This window comes from Physella acuta, unplaced genomic scaffold (assembly GCF_028476545.2).
Source record: "Physella acuta isolate Inbredline_101_S28 unplaced genomic scaffold, ASM2847654v3 ptg000511l, whole genome shotgun sequence".
Taxonomy (NCBI): Eukaryota; Metazoa; Mollusca; class Gastropoda; family Physidae; genus Physella; species Physella acuta.
This window is the reverse complement of record NW_026732030.1, coordinates 206,199-229,051: the sequence shown is the minus strand read 5'-3', so window position 1 is coordinate 229,051 and position 22,853 is coordinate 206,199. Positions and strand designations below refer to the sequence as shown.

The following is a 22,853-nucleotide window of genomic DNA, read 5'->3' as shown; positions in this document are numbered from 1 at the left end:
CCACCAGCCCAAAACGGGGCTTTGTTCCACCAGCCCTAAACTGGGCTTTGTTCCACCAGCAGCCCAGCCTACTCACCCGACTCATTAGCTGGACACAATAAACCCACGTCACACGTGAGAGACAAACAATCATCTGACCGTATGCAACTAATGGCTCAATCAAATCATTCTTCTAGTTGTGCCGTATTAAAAAAAAAACAACAACTAATGACTGTTCTTATCTGCCCACATCAACGTTTACAGCTATTGACCAAAGAAGATACTAACTTTACAGCCAACATAAAACTCTTCCTCCCCCACTCCACAATAACTGCGGTTGACCAAAGAAATAGTAGTCTAACAGTCAGCATATAACATCCCCCCCCCCACTCCACAATAACTGCGGTTGACCAAAGAAATAGTAGTCTAACAGTCAGCATATAACATCCCCCTCCATGCGGCACTACACACACACACGCACACACACACCTTAATACGGCACTTCACACACACAGACACACACACACACACATATACCCACACCTTAACGTCTCTAGTCTAATGGATGTCCCTCTTGGCAGTTGGCAACTTGTTCTAATTATTTTTTTGTAACTTAAAGTTTGTTCCGAGGCCATCATTAGGAAATCTCCAGCAAGCTCTGTCCAATGAATGAAGCTAATCGCCAACTAAAAACATTCAGCTTACCGGCTTTAAGGGAGAGTTAGCCGCCTTCCCCCCCCCCCCCCCCCGCCCAGCCCACACTGGTCAGGTCATACTCAACCTTCCCACCCACTCTCCTGGCACGTGATCTTAGTCACGTGTCATCACGTGATGACTGACCACAGTGTCATGGTTATGGGAGAAGGACCCTAGAAGGGCTAAAACTATCTATAAATAGACCGACCTCATCCAACTCTTTGATCGACCTACTCCATCCACACGCAAATCAATAAATGTACCTAAACGTTCGATTTGTGATCGTTACATTTAATTAAGATGACATATTCGATCACAGTGTGGATGGTGAGAAGCATCTTCAACAAGATTACACTGGACATTCCGCCCCCTCCCCAAAACCTTCAACAACATTACACTGGACAACACTCCCCCCCCCCCCCTCCCGACATCGAAATTCTTGTGATCTCACTCCAGTACAGGCTGTTTTGGTCAATACCTGCAACAGGTTATGTGGTGTCTTAGGGTGGGATGATGTGGTGTCTTAGGGTGGGATGATGTGGTGTCTTAGGGTGGGATGATGTGGTGTCTTAGGGTGGGATGATGTGGTGTCTTAGGGTGGGATGATGTGGTGTCTTAGGGTGGGATGATGTGGTGTCTTAGGGTGGGATGATGTGGTGTCTTAGGGTGGGATGATGTGGTGTCTTAGGGTGGGATGATGTGGTGTCTTAGGGTGGGATGATGTGGTGTCTTAGGGTGGGATGGTGTGGTGTCTTAGGGTGGGATGATGTGGTGTCTTAGGGTGGGATGATGTGGTGTCTTAGGGTGGGATGATGTGGTGTCTTAGGGTGGGATGATGTGGTGTCTTAGGGTGGGATGATGTGGTGTCTTAGGGTGGGATGGTGTGGTGTCTTAGGGTGGGATGATGTGGTGTCTTAGGGTGGGATGATGTGGTGTCTTAGGGTGGGATGAGCTGGTGTCTTAGGGTGGGATGATGTGGTGTCTTAGGGTGGGATGATGTGGTGTCTTAGGGTGGGATGGTGTGGTGTCTTAGGGTGGGATGGTGTGGTGTCTTAGGGTGGGATGATGTGGTGTCTTAGGGTGGGATGATGTGGTGTCTTAGGGTGGGATGATGTGGTGTCTTAGGGTGGGATGGTGTGGTGTCTTAAGGTGGGATGATGTGGTGTCTTAGGGTGGGATGATGTGGTGTCTTAGGGTGGGATGGTGTGGTGTCTTAGGGTGGGATGATGTGGTGTCTTAGGGTGGGATGATGTGGTGTCTTAGGGTGGGATGATGTGGTGTCTTAGGGTGGGATGATGTGGTGTCTTAGGGTGGGATGATGTGGTGTCTTAGGGTGGGATGGTGTGGTGTCTTAGGGTGGGATGATGTGGTGTCTTAGGGTGGGATGATGTGGTGTCTTAGGGTGGGATGGTGTGGTGTCTTAGGGTGGGATGATGTGGTGTCTTAGGGTGGGATGATGTGGTGTCTTAGGGTGGGATGATGTGGTGTCTTAGGGTGGGATGGTGTGGTGTCTTAGGGTGGGATGATGTGGTGTCTTAGGGTGGGATGATGTGGTGTCTTAGGGTGGGATGATGTGGTGTCTTAGGGTGGGATGATGTGGTGTCTTAGGGTGGGATGAGCTGGTGTCTTAGGGTGGGATGATGTGGTGTCTTAGGGTGGGATGGTGTGGTGTCTTAGGGTGGGATGGTGTGGTGTCTTAGGGTGGGATGATGTGGTGTCTTAGGGTGGGATGATGTGGTGTCTTAGGGTGGGATGATGTGGTGTCTTAGGGTGGGATGATGTGGTGTCTTAGGGTGGGATGATGTGGTGTCTTAGGGTGGGATGATGTGGTGTCTTAGGGTGGGATGATGTGGTGTCTTAGGGTGGGATGAGCTGGTGTCTTAGGGTGGGATGATGTGGTGTCTTAGGGTGGGATGAGCTGGTGTCTTAGTGTGGGATGGTGTGGTGTCTTAGGATGAGATGATGTGGTGTCTTAGGGTGGGATGAGGTGGTGTCTTAGGGTGGGATGAGCTGGTGTCTTAGGGTGGGATGGTGTGGTGTCTTAGGATGAGATGATGTGGTGTCTTAGGGTGGGATGAGGTGGTGTCCTAGGGTGGGATGGTGTGGTGTCTTAGGGTGGGATGAGCTGGTGTCTTAGGGTGGGATGATGTGGTGTCTTAGGGTGGGATGATGTGGTGTCTTAGGGTGGGATGGTGTGGTGTCTTAGGGTGGGATGAGCTGGTGTCTTAAGGTGGGATGATGTGGTGTCTTAGGGTGGGATGAGCTGGTGTCTTAGGGTGGGATGATGTGGTGTCTTAGGGTGGGATGAGGTGGTGTCTTAGGGTGGGATGATGTGGTGTCTTAGGGTGGGATGGTGTGGTGTCTTAGGGTGGGATGATGTGGTGTCTTAGGGTGGGATGATGTGGTGTCTTAGGGTGGGATGATGTGGTGTCTTAGGGTGGGATGATGTGGTGTCTTAGGGTGGGATGGTGTGGTGTCTTAGGGTGGGATGGTGTGGTGTCTTAGGGTGGGATGAGCTGGTGTCTTAGGGTGGGATGATGTGGTGTCTTAGGGTGGGATGAGCTGGTGTCTTAGGGTGGGATGATGTGGTGTCTTAGGGTGGGATGAGGTGGTGTCTTAGGGTGGGATGATGTGGTGTCTTAGGGTGGGATGATGTGGTGTCTTAGGGTGGGATGATGTGGTGTCTTAGGGTGGGATGATGTGGTGTCTTAGGGTGGGATGATGTGGTGTCTTAGGGTGGGATGATGTGGTGTCTTAGGGTGGGATGATGTGGTGTCTTAGGGTGGGATGATGTGGTGTCTTAGGGTGGGATGATGTGGTGTCTTAGGGTGGGATGATGTGGTGTCTTAGGGTGGGATGATGTGGTGTCTTAGGGTGGGATGGTGTGGTGTCTTAGGGTGGGATGATGTGGTGTCTTAGGGTGGGATGATGTGGTGTCTTAGGGTGGGATGATGTGGTGTCTTAGGGTGGGATGATGTGGTGTCTTAGGGTGGGATGATGTGGTGTCTTAGGGTGGGATGATGTGGTGTCTTAGGGTGGGATGATGTGGTGTCTTAGGGTGGGATGAGCTGGTGTTTTAGGGTGGGATGGTGTGGTGTCTTAGGGTGGGATGATGTGGTGTCTTAGGGTGGGATGATGTGGTGTCTTAGGGTGGGATGAGCTGGTGTCTTAGGGTGGGATGGTGTGGTGTCTTAGGATGAGATGATGTGGTGTCTTAGGGTGGGATGAGGTGGTGTCTTAGGGTGGGATGAGCTGGTGTCTTAGGGTGGGATGGTGTGGTGTCTTAGGATGAGATGATGTGGTGTCTTAGGGTGGGATGAGGTGGTGTCTTAGGGTTAGGAGGGCGTGGTGTCTTTGGGTAGGATGATGTGGCGTCTTTGGGTGAATGTGATGTGGTGTCTTTGGATGGGATGATATGGTGTCTTAGGGTGGGATGAGGTGGTGTCTTAGGGTGGGATGAGGTGGTGTCTTAGGGTGGGATGATGTGGTGTCTTAGGGTGGGAAGATGTGGTGTCTTTGGGTAGGATGATGTGGCGTCTTTGGGTGAATGTGATGTGGTGTCTTTGGATGGGATGATGTGGTGTCTTAGGGTGGGATGAGGTGGTGTCTTTGGGTGAATGTGATGTGGTGTCTTTGGGTGAATGTGATGTGGTGTCTTAGGATGGGATGATGTGGTGTCTTAGGATGGGATGATGTGGTGCCTAGGGAGGATGATGTGGTGTCTTAGCGAGGAGGATGTGGTGTCTAAGGGTACTGCTTCAGGAAGAGTAGGAGCGTACGATAATGGTAAATGATGTGTCCATTTTACAGAATAGTGAACAGTTAAACTACAGTTGTTCTAAACTAACATGATACAGGTTAACAAATCATAAGTATTTATCGTAGACCTTTAAGTAGCATGAATGGGTCGCATCGTTACTCATGTATTCAATGCGGTACCACGCCAAAAAAACAACAACAATCATCAGTACTGCCCCGACACCATCAGTACCACCCCGACACCATCAGTACCAGACACAGCACTACCCCGACACCAGCAGTACCATCCCGACACCATCATTACCATCCAGACACCATCAGTACCAGACACCAGCACTACCCCCGACACCATCAATACCACCCCGACACAATCACTACTACCCCGACACCAGCAGTACCATCCAGACACCATCAGTACCACCCCGACATCATCAGTACCACCCCACACCAGCAGTACCACCGTCCACCCCGACAAAATCACTACTACCTCGACACCAGCACTACCATCCTGACAAGAGCAAGACCATCCTAACACCATCAGTACCATCCAGCGATAAGCTTCCTTCCATTAACTATGTGTCCATGTTCGTTTGAGCGGTCCCCTACAATCCGTGTACTTTGTCGATAAGACAGCACTTTTAATGAAAAGTGGAGCCCGCGGGTAGGAAAGGGGGGGGGAGGGGTTAAAGAGGTGCGAGGGGTTGTCCAAGTAACCTTCAGATATCCGTTCAATAACACATCGCTGATGATCGAACTTCCATTGGTGTAGTTTTATTTTTGTACAGATAGTCTCGCGTCTGAGTAACATTGATTAAAACAAAAAGTAATTAGCAGCCGACATAAAACGGTTGGGCTGTCCGAATGAAAACTGGCTGAGTGTGACCTTGACAGTGATGCCCCTGAATCATGACGTAGACCAAGGTCGAGGTCGTCTATTTTGTTATTTAACCAACGGTTAAACAGTGAGTACTATGTGACGGGGACACAATCTCACCAATCAGCAGCAGGTCTGCACGTACACACAAACACGGCAGTTGACGGCTTCTAACAGTCGAATGTCGACTCGTTTCTACGTCAAAACGTTGACTTTTCATTTTGCTTGTAACATTTCTTTCACAATCGAAATCAACATTTTGCCTGTAACTTTCTTTCACAATCGGAATCAACATTTTGCCTGTAACTTTTTTTCACAATCGGAATCAACATTTTGCCTGAAACTTTTCATTCACAATCGGAATCAACATTTTGCCTCAAACATTTCTTTCACAATCGGAATCAACATTTTGCCTGTAACTTTTCTTTCACAATCGGAATCAACATTTTGCCTGTAACTTTTCTTTCACAATCGGAATCAATGTGACGCAGCCGGCAGGAATATCAAATTAACCTTGATGAGAAGTTGATGAAAACAATCAGCTAGAGTATAATTATTTTCCTGTCTTATTAAATGGAGATAATTACAATCTAACATTACACACCTAACGCGGCTCTGTTTCCTTACACAAACGTTCACTGGTTAGATGTGAACCCACATCATGTTTGTTTTACATTTTAAATTGAAATCATATTTCAAGGGAGGTAACCAAGCAAAAGGAAAAAAACAAACAACGATAGACCTGATTCAGACAAAGCCATAGTGTTGTTCTGTGTCACACGCTAGCCCCCAATAGTAAGGGGACATTATCCAAGTGTATCACTCAAGCGCTGTTTGGTCAATGCTGGTCTAAGGAGATCAGATTTCCCCGGGGACGGGTGCCAAGTACCTCCGTTAGTACAACAGTTTTAGTGGGATGGGGGGGGGGGGGGGGGGAATGGGGTTGGGTCGTGCCATCCTACGTACGTACAGAAAGGTACCGTGGGGGTGGGGGAGTATAGGGGTGGAGAGGAAAAAGACCGAGAAATACTTCGGAAAGTACAACGGTAAAGGGGGTGGGGGCGTCTTTCCCACGTTACCTAAGCAGTTGCTTGAAGGTGGTTGGGGTTGTGTGTGGGAGGGGAGGGGGTTAGGCGATACAGGACTATGTCAGACATTCACAGTAGCTGCTCAATGGCTGGGGAGGTTCGTGGAAATGGAGAAGGCAGGGCTTTTGTATTTTCAGCGCTTAGCACCGAACCCCAAGTTAAATAAATGTCTGCGGCCATTTGTCGTGTGGGTACGTGTTCTGTTGACATGATCTTGGGATGCTAGCCAGACGTCTGGTGCTTGAAAAAAAAATTCAAAATAATGAAAAAACAAAAAACAAACCACGATGCCCATACCTGACGTTATCGTGACGCTGGATGTAGATTTTATGGAACATGGCTTCCTTCTTGTTGCCTGCAATATCCGCTTTCATCTCCATGGCAACATGCCGCGGTAAAACAGACAACAGCAATCGTTCCTGGAGAAGAGAAAATAAAACAAGATCTATTTATAGAATGAAATATATGGTGCGATTATGAAGAAAGGATTTACACCGGGGTGAAATCTTTAATCAATCGTACTTTTCCTTTATATTGGTCTTTGCTGAAAATCTACAGCTTGTCGATGTCATTTTTAGGTTAGGGCCTAGAATTTGGTAGAGATAGGGGATTTTTTAACTACAAAAATGTAACCTTATAGGCTCCTATTCCAATGAAGAAAAACAATAGACAAATATAGATCTAAGTGTTAAATGAATGATCCATTATAGGGCACGAAGAGTGGAATTTGCTGTTTTAGTCATATCTCTTTTATGTATACTTGCAGTATATCGTGTTAATTACTTGCAACACATCGTGTTAATTACTGGAAGCATATCGTGTTAATTACTTGCAGCACATCGTGTTAATTACTTGCAGCATATCGTGTTAATTACTTGCAGCATATCGTGTTATTTACTTGCAGCATATCGTGTTAATTACTTGCAGCATATCGTGTTAATTACTTGCAGCATATCGTGTTATTTACTTGCAGCATATCGGGTTAATTACTTGCAGCATTCCATAAATCACGTCTGGGCACAATGACTTTTAAAATGAGCTAATTACGTCGCTCCAATCTTTAGTGGTCCACGTTGAGTGATTGCATGAGTATAGCGCTTTCTTAACTGTTCGGTTTAATTACAATCGTAATGACTAAATCGATAGCTCCAAAGTAAATGTTATTGTATCGCTCTTCATATATTTTTAGCTGCTCTTAAAATCATTGACGTTATAAAAAACACCCCGTCCCCTTACTGACCAATATAAATAGGTGGGAAAGAATAACTTACGTTTTATTCTATTTTACACCGCTATGGTTACAAGAAGTTTTGTCTTTCTCCACCCCAATCTCACGTTGTTACACCTTACACTTCAACAATCAAAAGGTACCACAACCCAGTCACATTGTCTTACACTTCAACTGGTAACACAACCCAGTAAACAGGGTGTATGTTACACCTCAACAGTTACCATTGTCCTATCAACATAGTGTTAGACCTCAATAGGTACCACCACTAACGTATCAATTTACAATTGCTAGTGTTGACATGTTCCTACAGGTAGCCTCAGCGTGTTTGACAAAGCCTCTAAGACATTCTATAGAGCAATTTTTTTTTTAGTTATACTAAGGGGGCTACACAACACAAATATATATGGTGCGAATGTTACAGCTTAAACTAGTAAACATGTAACATTTGTTCCTAAAGAGAAAGTGTATATGGTAAACGTCATCAAACAGTTCAGGCCGATGGGCTTGTGGTGAAGCAGTGATAAAGAAACGAGGAGGAAAAACTTCCAATAACGTGGCTACACCCAGGTTTTAGAGTGACAGCCACGTTTTAGATAAGAATCAAAGACAAGGGGGGGGGGGCAAAGCTTACTCCCCACCGCCATCTCACTTCCCCTCCACACCCCACCATTCCAGACAACCGCAAGAGCATCTTAAAAACCCGACCGTTCATTTTTTTTTACAGCTAGATTAAAAAAAAAACTTCCTTCAGGGCCAGAATGACATTGCAGGAAGCGGACGTTTGGTCACGTTTTAGAGTCCCTAAACACTCGCCCTTTCTATTGAACCATAGGATTTAAACTTTTAGGGGAGGGAAGGAGGAGGAGATTTTCAATTTAATTTAAATCTCTATGAGCCCAAGCAAGAAAAAAAATTCTTTTAAATTTCTAATTAACGTCTATAATTAAATGATTCTAGCGAGAGGGTAATTTAGATGTCTCTCGCATGGACAGACAACAACTTGACCTTAGTGGCGTGGGTCATCTCTGCATGGACCTGTAGACTTATGGGACTTAGATACTTAATGGATACCTCACTCATGACAACTGCGGATGGATGATTTGGGGGGGGGGGGGGGGGGGAAGATCAAAAGTAGGCAACAATGGACTATTTCGCCTTTCTTCTATAGAACACCCATGCAACAAATAATACGTTCAGACAAAGTCACAAATATCCGTTATATTATAACGTTCAGACAAATATCCGTCATATTATAAACGGCCTCTGAGTCTTATTTTTGCCATCACGACAACAACACCACAAGTTGTACGTCCAACAGTCGGGTTTTGTGTACTCACTACATTTCGAGCCCCCAAAGTCACAGATTTTGGGCGCCCCAACACTCCAGTTTCCAGCCCTCAAAGTCTCAGGATAAAGCGCCCCAATACTCAGGTTATGAGCGCCCCAATACTCAGATTATGAGCGTTCCAATACTCAGGTTTTCAGCGCCCCAATACCCAGGTTTTCAGCGCCCCAATACTCAGGTTTTCAGCGCCCCAATACTCAGGTTTTCAGCGCCCCAAATACTCAGGTTATGAGAGCCCCGATACTCAGGTTTTCAGCGCCCCAATACTCAGGTTTTCAGCGCCCCAATACTCAGTTTTTCAGCGCCCCAATACTCAGGTTTTCAGCGCCCCAATACTCAGGTTTTCAGCGCCCCAATACTCAGGTTTTCAGCGCCCCAATACTCAGTTTTTCAGCGCCTCAATACTCAGGTTTTCAGCGCCCCAATACTCAGGTTTTCAGCGCCCCAATACTCAGGTTTTCAGCGCCCCAATACTCAGGTTTTCAGCGCCCCAATACTCAGGTTTTCAGCGCCCCAATACTCAGGTTTTCAGCGCCCCAATACTCAGGTTTTCAGCGCCCCAAATACTCAGGTTATGAGAGCCCCGATACTCAGGTTTTCAGCGCCCCAATACTCAGGTTTTCAGCGCCCCAATACTCAGGTTTTCAGCGCCCCAATACTCAGGTTGTGAGCCCCCAGTCGTGGTCTCCTCACGTGCCACAAAGAATCAACTCGTGAGTAAAACGGTTTATACACGCTAATCGATACATCAATACGCTACTGATCCGCTGCTCTCACTGTGTCTCTTGTAGGACGGAACTAGGTTAAATCTCTTATCCTTTTGCTAAATGTGGAATTCTGGGACAGAAAGCGACACAGGCAAGTATCATCCAAGTGTACAGTGTATCAGGATCAATCATAATCAGCTGACAAAATGGGGGAATATTTGAAAACTGCGGGGTTCTTGTGACACAGAGTTTCTTCTTGTTTTTCAATTACCTAGAGACAGTTACCACCAGCTACTTCAATATTGATTATATTTTGTTTATTATACGATATATCACACCTAGTATGGTCTCCCCTTGTTGTCATTTCTTTTAATTTAAACGAAGATAACGAAGCAAAAACAATCTCCTATGATAGAAAAAGCACAGACTAATATGGAAAAGTAAAAAAAAAACATTTTTGATATAGATCTAAACGAAATTTCTCTATCACCAGCGCTAGTGAATTGGTTCCCATCGGAAAACTAGCTAAAGGCGTCCGTGTTGTGGTTGCTGTCCAATGACATGATTGGTGCATATATCTCAGAGCCCTGCTGTAGGCTAGACGGATTAGCAAAAGTCGACATGAAACCCACAAAACCACACACATCCCAAACCCCACCAATACCTCATGAAACCCACAATACCACACACATCCCGAACCCCACCAATACCTCATGAAACCCACAAAACCACACACACCCTGAACCTCCACCCATACCTCATGAAACCCACAAAACCACACACACCCTGAACCTCCACCCATACCTCATGAAACCCACAAAACCACACAAACCCCAAGCCCCCACCCATACCTCATGAAACCCACACACACCCCGAACCCCACCAATACCTCAATAATTATGGTCAAACCCAAAGCTTTACTTCTGACCTGAGACCAGCTGACCCAAAGCTTTTAACCACGCCCTACTAAACGCTGCACGAGAGTACGGATTAAGTGCTCGTCTAAGTCTCCTTTCACGATAACTTTTTTTGTTTGACACCATACAAGGTACCCGCTCAAATAGAAAGGTCAAGGTATTTTAGAAGGATGTACACTTCAGTTGTTTATGATATTTACAACGTGACTTATTACACACCAAACTGCAACTGCTAAATCAATTAACACACAACATTTACATTGATACAACTGATTAAATACTGATCCCTTAATTGGAGTATATTTTTCGGGACCTCAAACAAACAACACAGTATAACAGAACAGAGATTATTTTAGCTCATAAATTCCAATGTCCCACACGGCTACGCACACCTAAATACTAAATGTAAGCTATTCGTTTGTCATATTAATAAAGTCATGTACAGTATGAATCCAGCTAGAACTTGATTGATCGTCATAGTCATAAAGTCATGTTAACTATGAATCCATCTAGAAATGGATTGATTGTCATATTAATGAAGTCCTGTACACAATGAATCCATTTAGAAATTGATTGATTGTCATATTAATAAAGTCATGTACACAATGAATCCATCTAGAACTTGATTGGGGTAGTGATTAGCTAATATAGAGAAAGATGGAAGGTGTGTGTCGGATGTAGGGTACTCTCACGAGCATTGTTGCCCAAAATGACATGACGATGGTAATGCAAGCGGACACGGGCGAGGATAGGAAACAATTACGGCTAAAAATCACTCGAGACGCTGGAGAGGCCACCCTTAAGCCCCGGCCATCTCGAGAGGCCACCCTCAAGCGCTGGCCATTAGCAATGGCATCCAGCCGATCCATTGTCCAAACAGCACCTTCCACTTTTTCCCCTCCTTTTTTATCTCTGCAAATTACGCTGTTACATCGGACTTGACGCTAGCCACAAACCAACAGAAATATGCCTTTAAAAAAAAAGTTAAAATCTTCCGTTTCCAGAAATAAGCCAAAAGGGGCAAAAGCGGGGTGGTGTAGGGGGAGATATTTAATAATAGAAAAGTTAAACCGAAAAATAAATATGAAAAACGTATTAGCGCGGGGCGTTGCGGTCATTTATTTTTTAAAAATGTCTGCCGGAAATATGGGTAAGCAAATAGGTGTACGTATATGTGTCTTTAATTTATAGAAAAGTTAAACATAAACATACGAAAAGCAAATGAAGGAGGGGTTGTATGACTAACGGACTGACCAGATCTTCAAGCGCTGGACAGGGTAGGACCCAACAGACCACTAGCTTAGGTTCACGCTGCTCTGTATAAAATAAATGCGGCTTTTTTCATACACTACAGAACCAGATCAACGATAAAACAAACGTGAGCGTAACACACATTTTTTTAAAATAAGTGTCGAAAATTGTGATTCGAGAAAGGTTAGACTAAGGGATATAATGATATACACAGTTAAACCATGGCTTTTGTTTGTTAGAAGAAAAATATGATTAGATTTGCAATACATTTTCTAATGGGCATACAAACACAATTAATAAAATAAGTTACTGAGAGAGTGCTAAGGTTCAATGTGGTGGATCTATGTAAGAAGAAGAATATGATTAGATTTGCAATAAATATTCTAATGCGAGTAGAAACACAAGAAATAAACGACATGATAGAGAGAATGTTAAGGTTCCGTGTGGTGGATCCAGGAATAGAAGGCTCGTAAATATCATGAAGTAGGTGGATGAGGATGACCAGTGGACAGGGATAAGTGAACATCCCTGTAGCCTGGAGACAAACCGATGATTATGTTTGCTCTAAGTATTTTCTAATCTCGTGTGCCCAACGCTGACCCAGTCTACAGATTAATCTGGAACCTCCCCCCCCCCCCCCCACAAGCCAGCACTAATATTAAAACATTCTAAATAACTTGCTGAGCACGCGTGTACTACTCCCCACCTCCCGATACAAATGCCTTTTTAATCTGTGTAACCCATCCTACGATTCTTTTTAAATAAGTTTCACCACATTGTAAACGATCCATTTTATAGAAACTCCCCTCCCTCCTCAAATCACTCTTTTTAAAAAATACACTCCCCCCCCCCCCCCAACCCAAATAACTTTCTTCAAAAACTTCACCACTTCCAAAAATATCTCTATAAGGAAACATCCCCCTCCCAGACGTAGACAATCATGAGCTCCCAGCCTCCCAGTCCTCCTTCATCCTCCTTAAGACCCTTAACAGGCCTGCTATAAAAGACAAGTGAAAACCTCCAGGGGCAATAACCCGGCAAAGATTCTGCCTGGCAATGCTGCTGAAAGAGACTCTTAGGAAGAAAGGCAGAGAAAACAAGCACGCACAAGAAGGAAGGATTCATTGACCCGTTTAACAACACATCTGGGGAGGGTTTCATTGACAACACATCTGGTGAGGGTTTCATTGACAACACATCTGGTGAGGGTTTCATTGACAACACATCTGGGGAGGGTTTCATTGACAACACAGAACAGGGAGGGTTTCATTGACAACACATCTGGGGAGGGTTTTTATTGACAACATAGAACAGGGAGGGTTTCATTGACAACACATCTGGGGAGGGTTTCATTGACAACACATCTGGGGAGGGTTTCATTGACAACATAGAACAGGGAGGGTTTCATTGACAGCACATCTGAGGAGCGTTTCATTGACAACACAGAACAGGGGGGGGGTTCATTGACAACACAGAACAGGGAGGTTTATGGTGACCTGTTAAAAACCGCATCAAAACGAAATCTTTATTTTAAAATCAACTCACCAACAGGAGAGAAAAGAGTTTTGGTCTAACGATAAATCTCTACACATCAAAGGAGCTCCATTGACCAGTTTGAAAACATCTCCGAGAAAATTTGAAACTTTCTTTATTCACTTTGTGCTGCACTATTATGTCTAATATCTTTACCAACTATTTTGAAATGTACGAAATTTGTGATACAAATATCATTTTTTATTATTTTGTCTTGATTGTCATATTTCATTATTATTCAATTGTACAGGAAAACAAATATGGTTTATTGGTTTTAGCTAACACATACTAGCCTGTTTAAATATGACACAACTTTGTAAAATGTTGTGATAAGTCATGTAGCAATAAATAGTAGAGGATGGGCTAGGAATTAAGCTGAGTGAAATACAGGTATTGTAGGATGGGACAGGAATGAAGCTAAAACTTAAATTCTGACATCAGCACAAAACGAAACAGTCTGCCTCGTCTCTAATCAATCAGGGCAATATACAGTTGGCTATTTGAGCAACTCCCACAATTTTGAACCGGTTAATTGAAGCGAGAGATCTCCAGTCTGTGGCTGATATAATTACCAGCATAATGACCGGCACCGGCCTAACTCGAGGGTCGCGATCTGCGAGACGGTCGGCCCTTTCATGTGTGCTTGTTAAGGCCCAACTCTGCTCAAATTATTGCATCAATAGGGATTAGAACTTCACGCCAAAGAGGATGCCGGTAATGATCAAACTTTTCCGGCCAGTCTAGTGTAACCGTAAGCTGCTTTCTAAAAGCTGATCAAGTGGAGAAAAGCCGGCACGCCGGCAAACGTTCCGTAAAAACGACTGCATTCGATCTACAGGCCTTTAATTTCTGTCTTGATCTTGTATTTGTATTCATGCTTTGTTATTGATGTCTGCTAAGCTAAGAGTGAGTAACGTCGATTCAATCGCTTCAGATTAATACTGCTCACAATGCAGTGCTTTAAAACATTCCAATTTTTCACCATAAATTACATATACATTTTTTTACAATCAAATAAATTACTATGGTAGTTTTAAAAGTAGCAACGTCTGCATTAAAGGTTAAAGTCATGGGTGATTTCGTTCACATACATTAAAATTTATTTGCTGTTAGTTCCGTCAGGTATAAGTCCCGTGATTTTAACTTTACGCTACAATTTCACTTTAATTCTATTTAAAATCTGAGCTTAAAACAAAATCAAATTATTACCCACTAATATAATTACGGGTGCCGGGCAACAATTACACGGGTCAAAACTAGAACTGAACCCACATTAAGCGGACTGGTGGATGGTACTTTAATGACCTCTTTTTCACTAATGGCAAAAATAATTACATTACAGATTTGAAGCGGGATTTGTCTTCAACAAACTTAATAAGCGATAGAAAAACTCAGAAAGAAAACACTTTCTTTATTTGCATAAAGTCAACTAGTTTAGAAATAACATCTCTTTAATTGTATTAGCAAAATTACTAGCTTCTAATTAAGCCAATTAGTAGTTGTTTTTTATGCTGAAAATTGACTTGTTTTTAACTGAGCTAATTAAAAAATGACCTGCTTGTAATTTGCCATCTGATATAAAACGTCCACACTGTTAATGAGCCAACTGATTTAAAATGACCTGCCCCTAATAATGACATCCAATTTAAAACTAGCTGCTTCTAATAATGACATCCAATTTAAAACTAGCTGCTCCTAATAATGACATCCAATTTAAAACGAACTGCTTCTAATAATGACATCCAATTTAAAATGACCAGCTTCGAATAATGACATCCAATTTAAAATGAGAAGCTTCTAATAATGACATCCAATTTAAAATGACCAGCTTCGAATAATGACATCCAATTTAAAATGAGAAGCTTCTAATAATGACAACCAATTTAAAACGAACTGCTTCTAATAATGACATCTAATATAAAATGACCTGCCCCTAATAATTCCTGATAATTTAAAATGAGCTGCTTCTAATAATGACAACCAATTTAAAATGAGCTGCTTCTAATAATGACAACCAATTTAAAATGAGCTGCTTCTAATAATGACAACCAATTTAAAATGACCTTCTTCTAATAATTCTGTTTGTAAATGATCTATATAAACCGACTCGCCTCACTCCAATTAATCCGTTGCTTCCACACTTAAACTGAGCATAAAAAAGCACTGACCTGCTTCTGGTTTTCCTTCTGTGTCGCCAGCCGGACACTGATACAGTTTCGTGTTTCCAGAAAGGCCTCTCTCTGCTGGGCCTCCATTGGGTAGTGGAAAAATATGCCGATAACATTGACGCAAACGTAGATGAAAATGTTGATCTTCACCTGCAAGACGATAACAAAACGAGACCATTTAGTATCGTCTCATCTCACCAGCTGGGGCGGTTAAATGAAACTTTTCACTACAACAACATTATCTCTAGACTTCTACAATTCTATGTTAAATCTATATAGGCTAACATTGACGCAAGCGCAGATGAAAATGCATTTTATTAGTTTCGTATATGAATAGGCTACTATCAAAATGATTTAAATTTAGAAGTCTTACAGTGATATCATTGTACGGAAAAAACAATGGAATGAACATATTATGAACAAGAAAATATTCAATGATTTTAAAATTTAAACTATCCTGTTGTCTGACAGGCTTTAGATTTTTTCCATCTGGTTGAAATAAGAGTCGCATAATATAGGTTGCAGGATAAAGGGTCTTACGCTGCGCTAATGTTAGAAGGTAAAGTTGGGTTACAACTGGTGAATATAACTATCCTATATTAATTGGCCTACTACTTAACATTTTATTAATTAAAAAACAGTGAAATGGTGAACAGTAATAATTGTTATACTATGTGTTTTTTGACTCAGTAGGTGAGTGGTACGTTAAAGACGGTCCGGGGGTCGTCATTTGGTGTGTGAAGTGGGGGGCGGAAGAGGGTCAGAGAGAACATGGTGCTAGAGTGGTTTATGTGGCGTACTGCAGCCTATTATACATTGGCTAAGTCTGTATTAAAATTGATATAAATAAGCCATTAAGAGAAATGGACAGATTTTTAACGATACCATAGAGTCAAAAGTACTCTATTTGGATAAAATATTAGTTCATATTTTGTCGCGTCGTGATGTTTCTATAAATCATATCCTACGGAATATCTAACAAAACATAAATAATTAAAAACAAACTTTTGCCTGTCATCCGACAAGTTTAGCAGCTATATATAAGATAATTATACCGGTAACAACAATATCTTTACTTGGACTATTGAATATTATCTGGCCATTAAATAACCTTACAATACATTGCCCAGATATTTTAAGCAGATAATACATACCGTCTACATTTGTGGTAAAAAAAAACTTTGTAAACTCATTAAAATTCCTGTTTAAAAGCGCTGTCTTAATAAATAACAGATTATAAAAAGAACAAACACAATCACATTTTTTCCAATATTATTTTTTTCTGTTTAAATTTTTTTTTTGGACGGTCTATGAATAGCAAGCGTCAGACGGCCAGCTGAACAAACACAAACTCCTCATTATCTGTAATTACAAGCACAAAACTAAATCAATATCAACATTACTCAAGATTTAAGAGAAGAAAAGAAATTTTAAAATAAAAAAAAATAATTCTGTGTAGTCCAGGGAAGGATAAAATGAACAAAGAGACTCTGACTTTTGAAAATGATTGGCTAAACCAGACTACGTTGTTATTGGGTTAAACGAAAGGAACAAAACTCCTACAATCTAAAATGTATCTTTAAAAAAGTGGGGTGGATTAAAAACTAGGAACATAATTGAATACAAAATAGAATCGCCGACACTTTTTTGTATCCCTAATTGTTAAATGAAAGTTCCAATTTCGGCTACCATTGTCTGTCGAATTTCCATTTTGGCTACGTGCTTTTTTTTTTTTACATCAGAGCCAAGTAAATGTTAATTATTTTAATTTGATTTTTTTAAGTGAGTGTAAGAAAAATGCGACCAATAATTTAAAGTTTAAAACCTTCTTTCTTTCCTAAACTCGTCTTCATTCCGTTATCATACGTGTAGGGGTGCTTTGCGAACAGAAAAGAATTTCAGTTGACTTATTTATAAATAGTCTTCTATTTTTGTCTTCAACTAAATGTACCCGCCGATATGTTTTAGCCCATTTTCTAAGAATTATAATAAACTAGAATACCCGTCATCCGTTGGATAACTGTGGGTTTCGGGGGTCATCCATCATAAAACATCACGTCTGTCACTCAGAGTCATAGCGACCCTTCCCGGGGATAAACTTTCGATTTGAACCCCCCCCCCAAGATTTCGGTTTTCAACCCCCCCCCCTCAAACTTTTGATGTGCACCCCCACCCCCCACTCAAACTTTCCATTTGAACCCCCCTCAACCTTTCAATTTATTTTTCCAAACCATTTTGGCGCTCCAACATATGTCGACCGCACTACCAAGTTAGCTATTTACTCGTGACATTACAAGTGAAGTTTTATACTATACTTTGAGTCTCCTTACGCGCATAGATCTAGTTCTAACTCTAGTAGTAGTAACTTTCAAATTAAATTTTATCTTAAATTAGCCAAACAAAGATTTATATAAAATAAAGAAGGTCTGAAATTATCTAGATATAGATAGAATTATCTAGATCTAGTCTAGATTCTACGACTCTTTTGCTTAAGTCTTCTTATGTTTAGTTTTTCTTGCTAGACCTAGAATCTTAATCTAATCATTAGCTACGCTTATAGGCCCGGAGCGAGCATTTCAAAATTACCATATTCCAAACAAAGATTTATATAAAATAATAAAGGTCTAAAATAGTTTAGTATATAGAAAATCATTATTATCTAATCTAGATAGAAAAATATCTATATTTTAGATCTACGACTGAGCTATATCTAGAGTTTACGTCTATAATTTTGCACACTTAGCGGTATAGAAGCCGCGTATGAATCTTAAGTTATCCAAAATCCAGCATTTCCTAATTAGCATATTTCATAGCTATACAAACAAAGATTTATATAAAATAATAAAGGTCTAAAATAGTTTAGTATATAGAAACTCATTATTATCTAAATCTAGATAAAATTATCTATATTCTAGATCTACGACTGGTTTGCTAAAGTTTAGTTTTTTTTATTGTATTTATAACTAATAAATCTTTGATTTGACCTAGATTTTTAGATTCTAGATTCTAGATCTAGATCTATAAATAACTTTCCTTCGACAGCTGATCTTTAGATCTAGAGAAATTTATCGTAAAACTAAATGAAAAAGACAGTTGAAAATTGATATAAGTGTTGGAACGTAATAAATACAGCAAACGGACGTATTGTTTAAGTTATAGCCGGCAGAAAATTAGCTTTGTAACGTGTTAAACTTTCGAATGGGCCACAAAGTCTATGATGGAGTCCGCCATTTTTATTGTACCAAAAAAGTAAACACATCAAGGGACGTCACTATCCCCACAAAGTTTATTCAAAGTATTAACATTTTTAAAAAATACGGTTAATTTAACAATGAATAAATCAATAAATTAATTAACGTCTTTAAATAAATTTGTGATTAACAGTCTGTCTTAAAACAAAAAAATTTCTCTACCTACATACTATTTTACAGCTTTCCACGATGAGTGCAACCATGAGCAATAGTCAATCAGGCAAACAAAAAAACAAACAAAAAAACAAAAAAATAAATATTCAAACATGTAAACAAACTTGACTTTTAGTAGTATATAGATAACAAAGAAGAACTGCCGTATCTATGTATTCCCCGTAGCTTAAATTATTCTAGAACCCCCTCTCAAATTATTCTAACGAAGACTGCCATCGCTTCAGATGAACGATACATCCCTTTACAAAAGGCCTTTGTTGGTTTAAAATCTAGCCCCGCCACAGTGAAAATTATTTTATAGCTTCCCAAAATGTATTGACTTGTCTGTGTAGAGTTTTGTTGACATTTCTGTCTAGATTTGTTGACTTGTTATGTCCAGACTTTGTTTATTTGTCTGACCACCAGACATTGTTGTCTTGTCTGTTCACCGGACATTTGTTGACGTGTCTCTCCACCAGACTTTGACTTGTCTGTCCACCAGACTTTAGTTGTCTTGTCTGTACACCAGACTTTGTTGTCTTGTCTATCCACCAGACTTTAGTTGACTTGTCTGTACACCAGACTTTGTTGTCTTGTCTGTCCATCAGACTTTAGTTGTATTGTCTGTACACCAGACTTTAGTTGTCTTGTCTATCCACCAGACTTTAGTTGACTTGTCTGTACACCAGACTTTAGTTGTCTTGTCTGTCCACCAGACTTTAGTTGACTTGTCTGTCCACCAGACTTTAGTTGACTTGTCTGTCCACCAGACTTTGACTTGTCTGTCCACCGGACTTTAGTTGTCTTGTCTGTACACCAGACTTTAGTTGTCTTGTCTGTCCACCAGACTTTAGTTGTCTTGTCTGTCCACCAGACTTTAGTTGACTTGTCTGTCCACCAGACTTTAGTTGACTTGTCTGTCCACCAGACTTTGACTTGTCTGTCCACCAGACTTTAGTTGACCTGTTTGCGCTATATGCACACGTCTTCAGTAACGCTAGCACAAGTTTACGTTACTTTTTAAAAATCGTTATAACTGACACCGTTCACAAAGTCGGCCTACGACATGTTTATAACAAAAGATATGGGGATTAACATCATAAGCAGCCAATCTCTACATTTAACACCAATTTTAAATAATAAAATACGTCAAACTTGGCAGCCGTGTAGTGTTACTACAGAAATATTTTTTAAAAATTCCTGGAACACAAAACTACAAAGCTATCATTTCCAGGAATTTTCGTTACTGCTTAGATAATCTCCTAGTTGCCTGAGTGGTACGGGGTGGGGGTGGGGGATTCACATGGGTGTGGTAGGGGTGTGATGGAGAGGTAACGACAGCAAGAATGTGTTCAACCACACAAGGAGATTATTTTAAATAGGGGCTTAGGTTGTTCAACTGGTAATGGATTTCAGTGAGACACGGGGGGGGGGGGGCAAGAACAGAGAGTGGGGAGAATGATTTCAGTGAGACAAGAACAGAGAGTGGGGAGAATGATTTCAGTGAGACAAGAACAGAGAGTGGGGAGAATGATTTCAGTGAGACAAGAACAGAGAGTGGGGAGAATGATTTCAGTGAGACAAGAACAGAGAGTGGGGAGAATGATTTCAGTGAGACAAGAACAGAGAGTGGGGAGAATGATTTCAGTGAGACAAGAACAGAGAGTGGGGAGAATGATTTCAGTGAGACAAGAACAGAGTGTGGGGAGAATGATTTCAGTGAGACAAGAACAGAGAGTGGGGAGAATGATTTCAGTGAGACAAGAACAGAGAGTGGGGAGAATGATTTCAGTTAGACAAGAACAGAGAGTGGAGAGAATGATTTCCGTGAGACGACAGTGGAGATATTCAGATGTTACAGTAAAACATCAACTTGACTTGGCTCCATGAAAACGTGTCAACAAACGATCTGACTTAGTTGCACTAAGGGAAAGAAAAAGATAAGAATGCCTGAAGCCAAAATCCATAGACCACAGACGAAGGCTTCCAAGAACCAAACAACAGTCCTACCCAACCACTCGCCAACCCCGTCCAAACCCGACAACCTTATTGTCTTATTTAGATCTAATAAGATAGGGAAAAAATTATTTGTTCGTTTTAAATTTAAGGATTATAAATAAAAATTCCGATGCGAGTAAATGATTAATTAACAATTTAATTAATCCTTTTATATTATTCAGCAATGTAAAATAAAATGAACAAATGTTCAAAACAAGTTCTACTAAAGAAAAACAAACCTAATTAAAGCGGGTTCATTAAAGTTGTTTAAAATATTTGTACAATTCTAGACAAATGTTATGATCGTTTTAAGAAAAAAAACTTCAACGATATAATGTCTTCATCTGTATAAAGTAATAGATCTAGATGCAATAGATTATCACGTATGTACTACATCATCACCATGTGTACTACACCATCTGGTGTGTACTAAATCATCACGTTAGTACAACGTCATCACGTATGTACTACAACCGCATCACGTTTGTACTACATCACACCGTGTGTACTACAACATCATCACGTGTGTACTACATCATCTGGTGTGTACTACATCACACCGTGTGTACTACAACATCATCACGTGTGTACTTTATAGTCACATAGTTCTATATGATACAGTGGTATACAAACATGTCGCATTTTATTAGAACAAATAACAAAACTTGTTAAAAATACATCATAATATTTTACAATTCGAACAACTACAACATATTTTATCTTGTATCTTGCCCTGAATATTTTATCTTATATCTAGCCCGTGGTATTTTGTTTGTGATATCTAGCCCTGAGATATTTTATCTTCTGTCTAGCCCTGAGATATTTTATCTTCTATCTAGCTTTGAGATATTTTATCTTATATCTAGCCCTGAGATATTTTATCTTGCCCTAAGATATTTTATCTTATATCTAGCCCTGAGATATTTTATCTTATATCTAGCCCTTGGTATTTTGTTTGTGATATCTAGCCCTGAGATATTTTATCTTATATCTAATAACATCCGTAACATTAAAGCCCCGGGTGATTACAATAGTTTCATTAAAAAAATATCACGAGTTGAACCAGTGTTACTTTGATGTATCAACACAATGCCAGAGCCTAATCAATACTTTAGGTCGATAAATAACAAATCAATAAATGCATATGCGTTTAAATGGAGATTCAAACTCCCGAACCGCGAAACTTGTTTTATACATTCTTCGCTACCTTAATACAAAATACAGAGAAATGAAGTGAATCGTGTTGTATTGGAGGCATCGATCATATCTTAACAAACAGTTGAACCACTGTCATCACCCCCTCCCTCCCCCACACTGTCATCACCCCCCTCCCTCCCCCACACCCCACGCTTGGGTAAACATGAGTGGCAGCACAGTTCATTAACGAAAAGCAAGGCCATCAATTCAAGAGCTGTACTTTTCTATTCAAACAAAACTTAAAAGACAAATCAAATCGATACCCCGGCCGATAATGAAAGCTCGGAATTTCCAGTTGCGGATTTAGAGCTTGCGTTATAGATGGTTCGATTGTGAAAATATCGCATCGTTGGGTATTGGAATACGAAGTGCTGTTTATTTTTGTTGCAGTTTTTACGATAATTTTTTAGGGGATCTACACATGCTGTTTCTGCTTTTAACTTAGATCTAATAGTAATAGTTTACCAGATGTTACTCTAGCTATTATCAATACAAAACCTGTGTGCCTTATAACGTTTTTGTGTGTGTTTGTATCCTTAGCGAAGGCCGTAGTTGTACAGTGTGACCTACTTAGGTCGAGTAAGGTTCCATTTTTATTTTGACATTGTATAATACCTTATATGGAGTGATTGTGCAACTCCTGGGGTTTTTCCACTGTCTTATTAAGGGTGTCTAAGACGTAGAAATTTTCCATTAAGATCTGATT

The 22,853-nt window shown here is 41.0% G+C and overlaps 1 protein-coding gene across 3 annotated transcripts in view; it reads right to left on the bottom strand.

Annotated features, from left to right (window-relative positions):
• LOC131944852 (adenylate cyclase type 5) overlaps window positions 1–22,853 on the bottom strand; it is a 167,181-nt gene that overhangs the window by 40,891 nt on the left and 103,437 nt on the right. For all 3 annotated transcript variants that reach the window (XM_059305706.1, XM_059305708.1, XM_059305707.1), the window contains exons 3-4: window positions 15,549–15,698; window positions 6,694–6,815 (exon numbers count right to left, since the gene is read on the bottom strand). In XM_059305706.1, coding sequence (XP_059161689.1) covers window positions 6,694–6,815; window positions 15,549–15,698 — 272 coding nt within the window. The remainder of the gene's footprint in view (window positions 1–6,693; window positions 6,816–15,548; window positions 15,699–22,853) is intronic.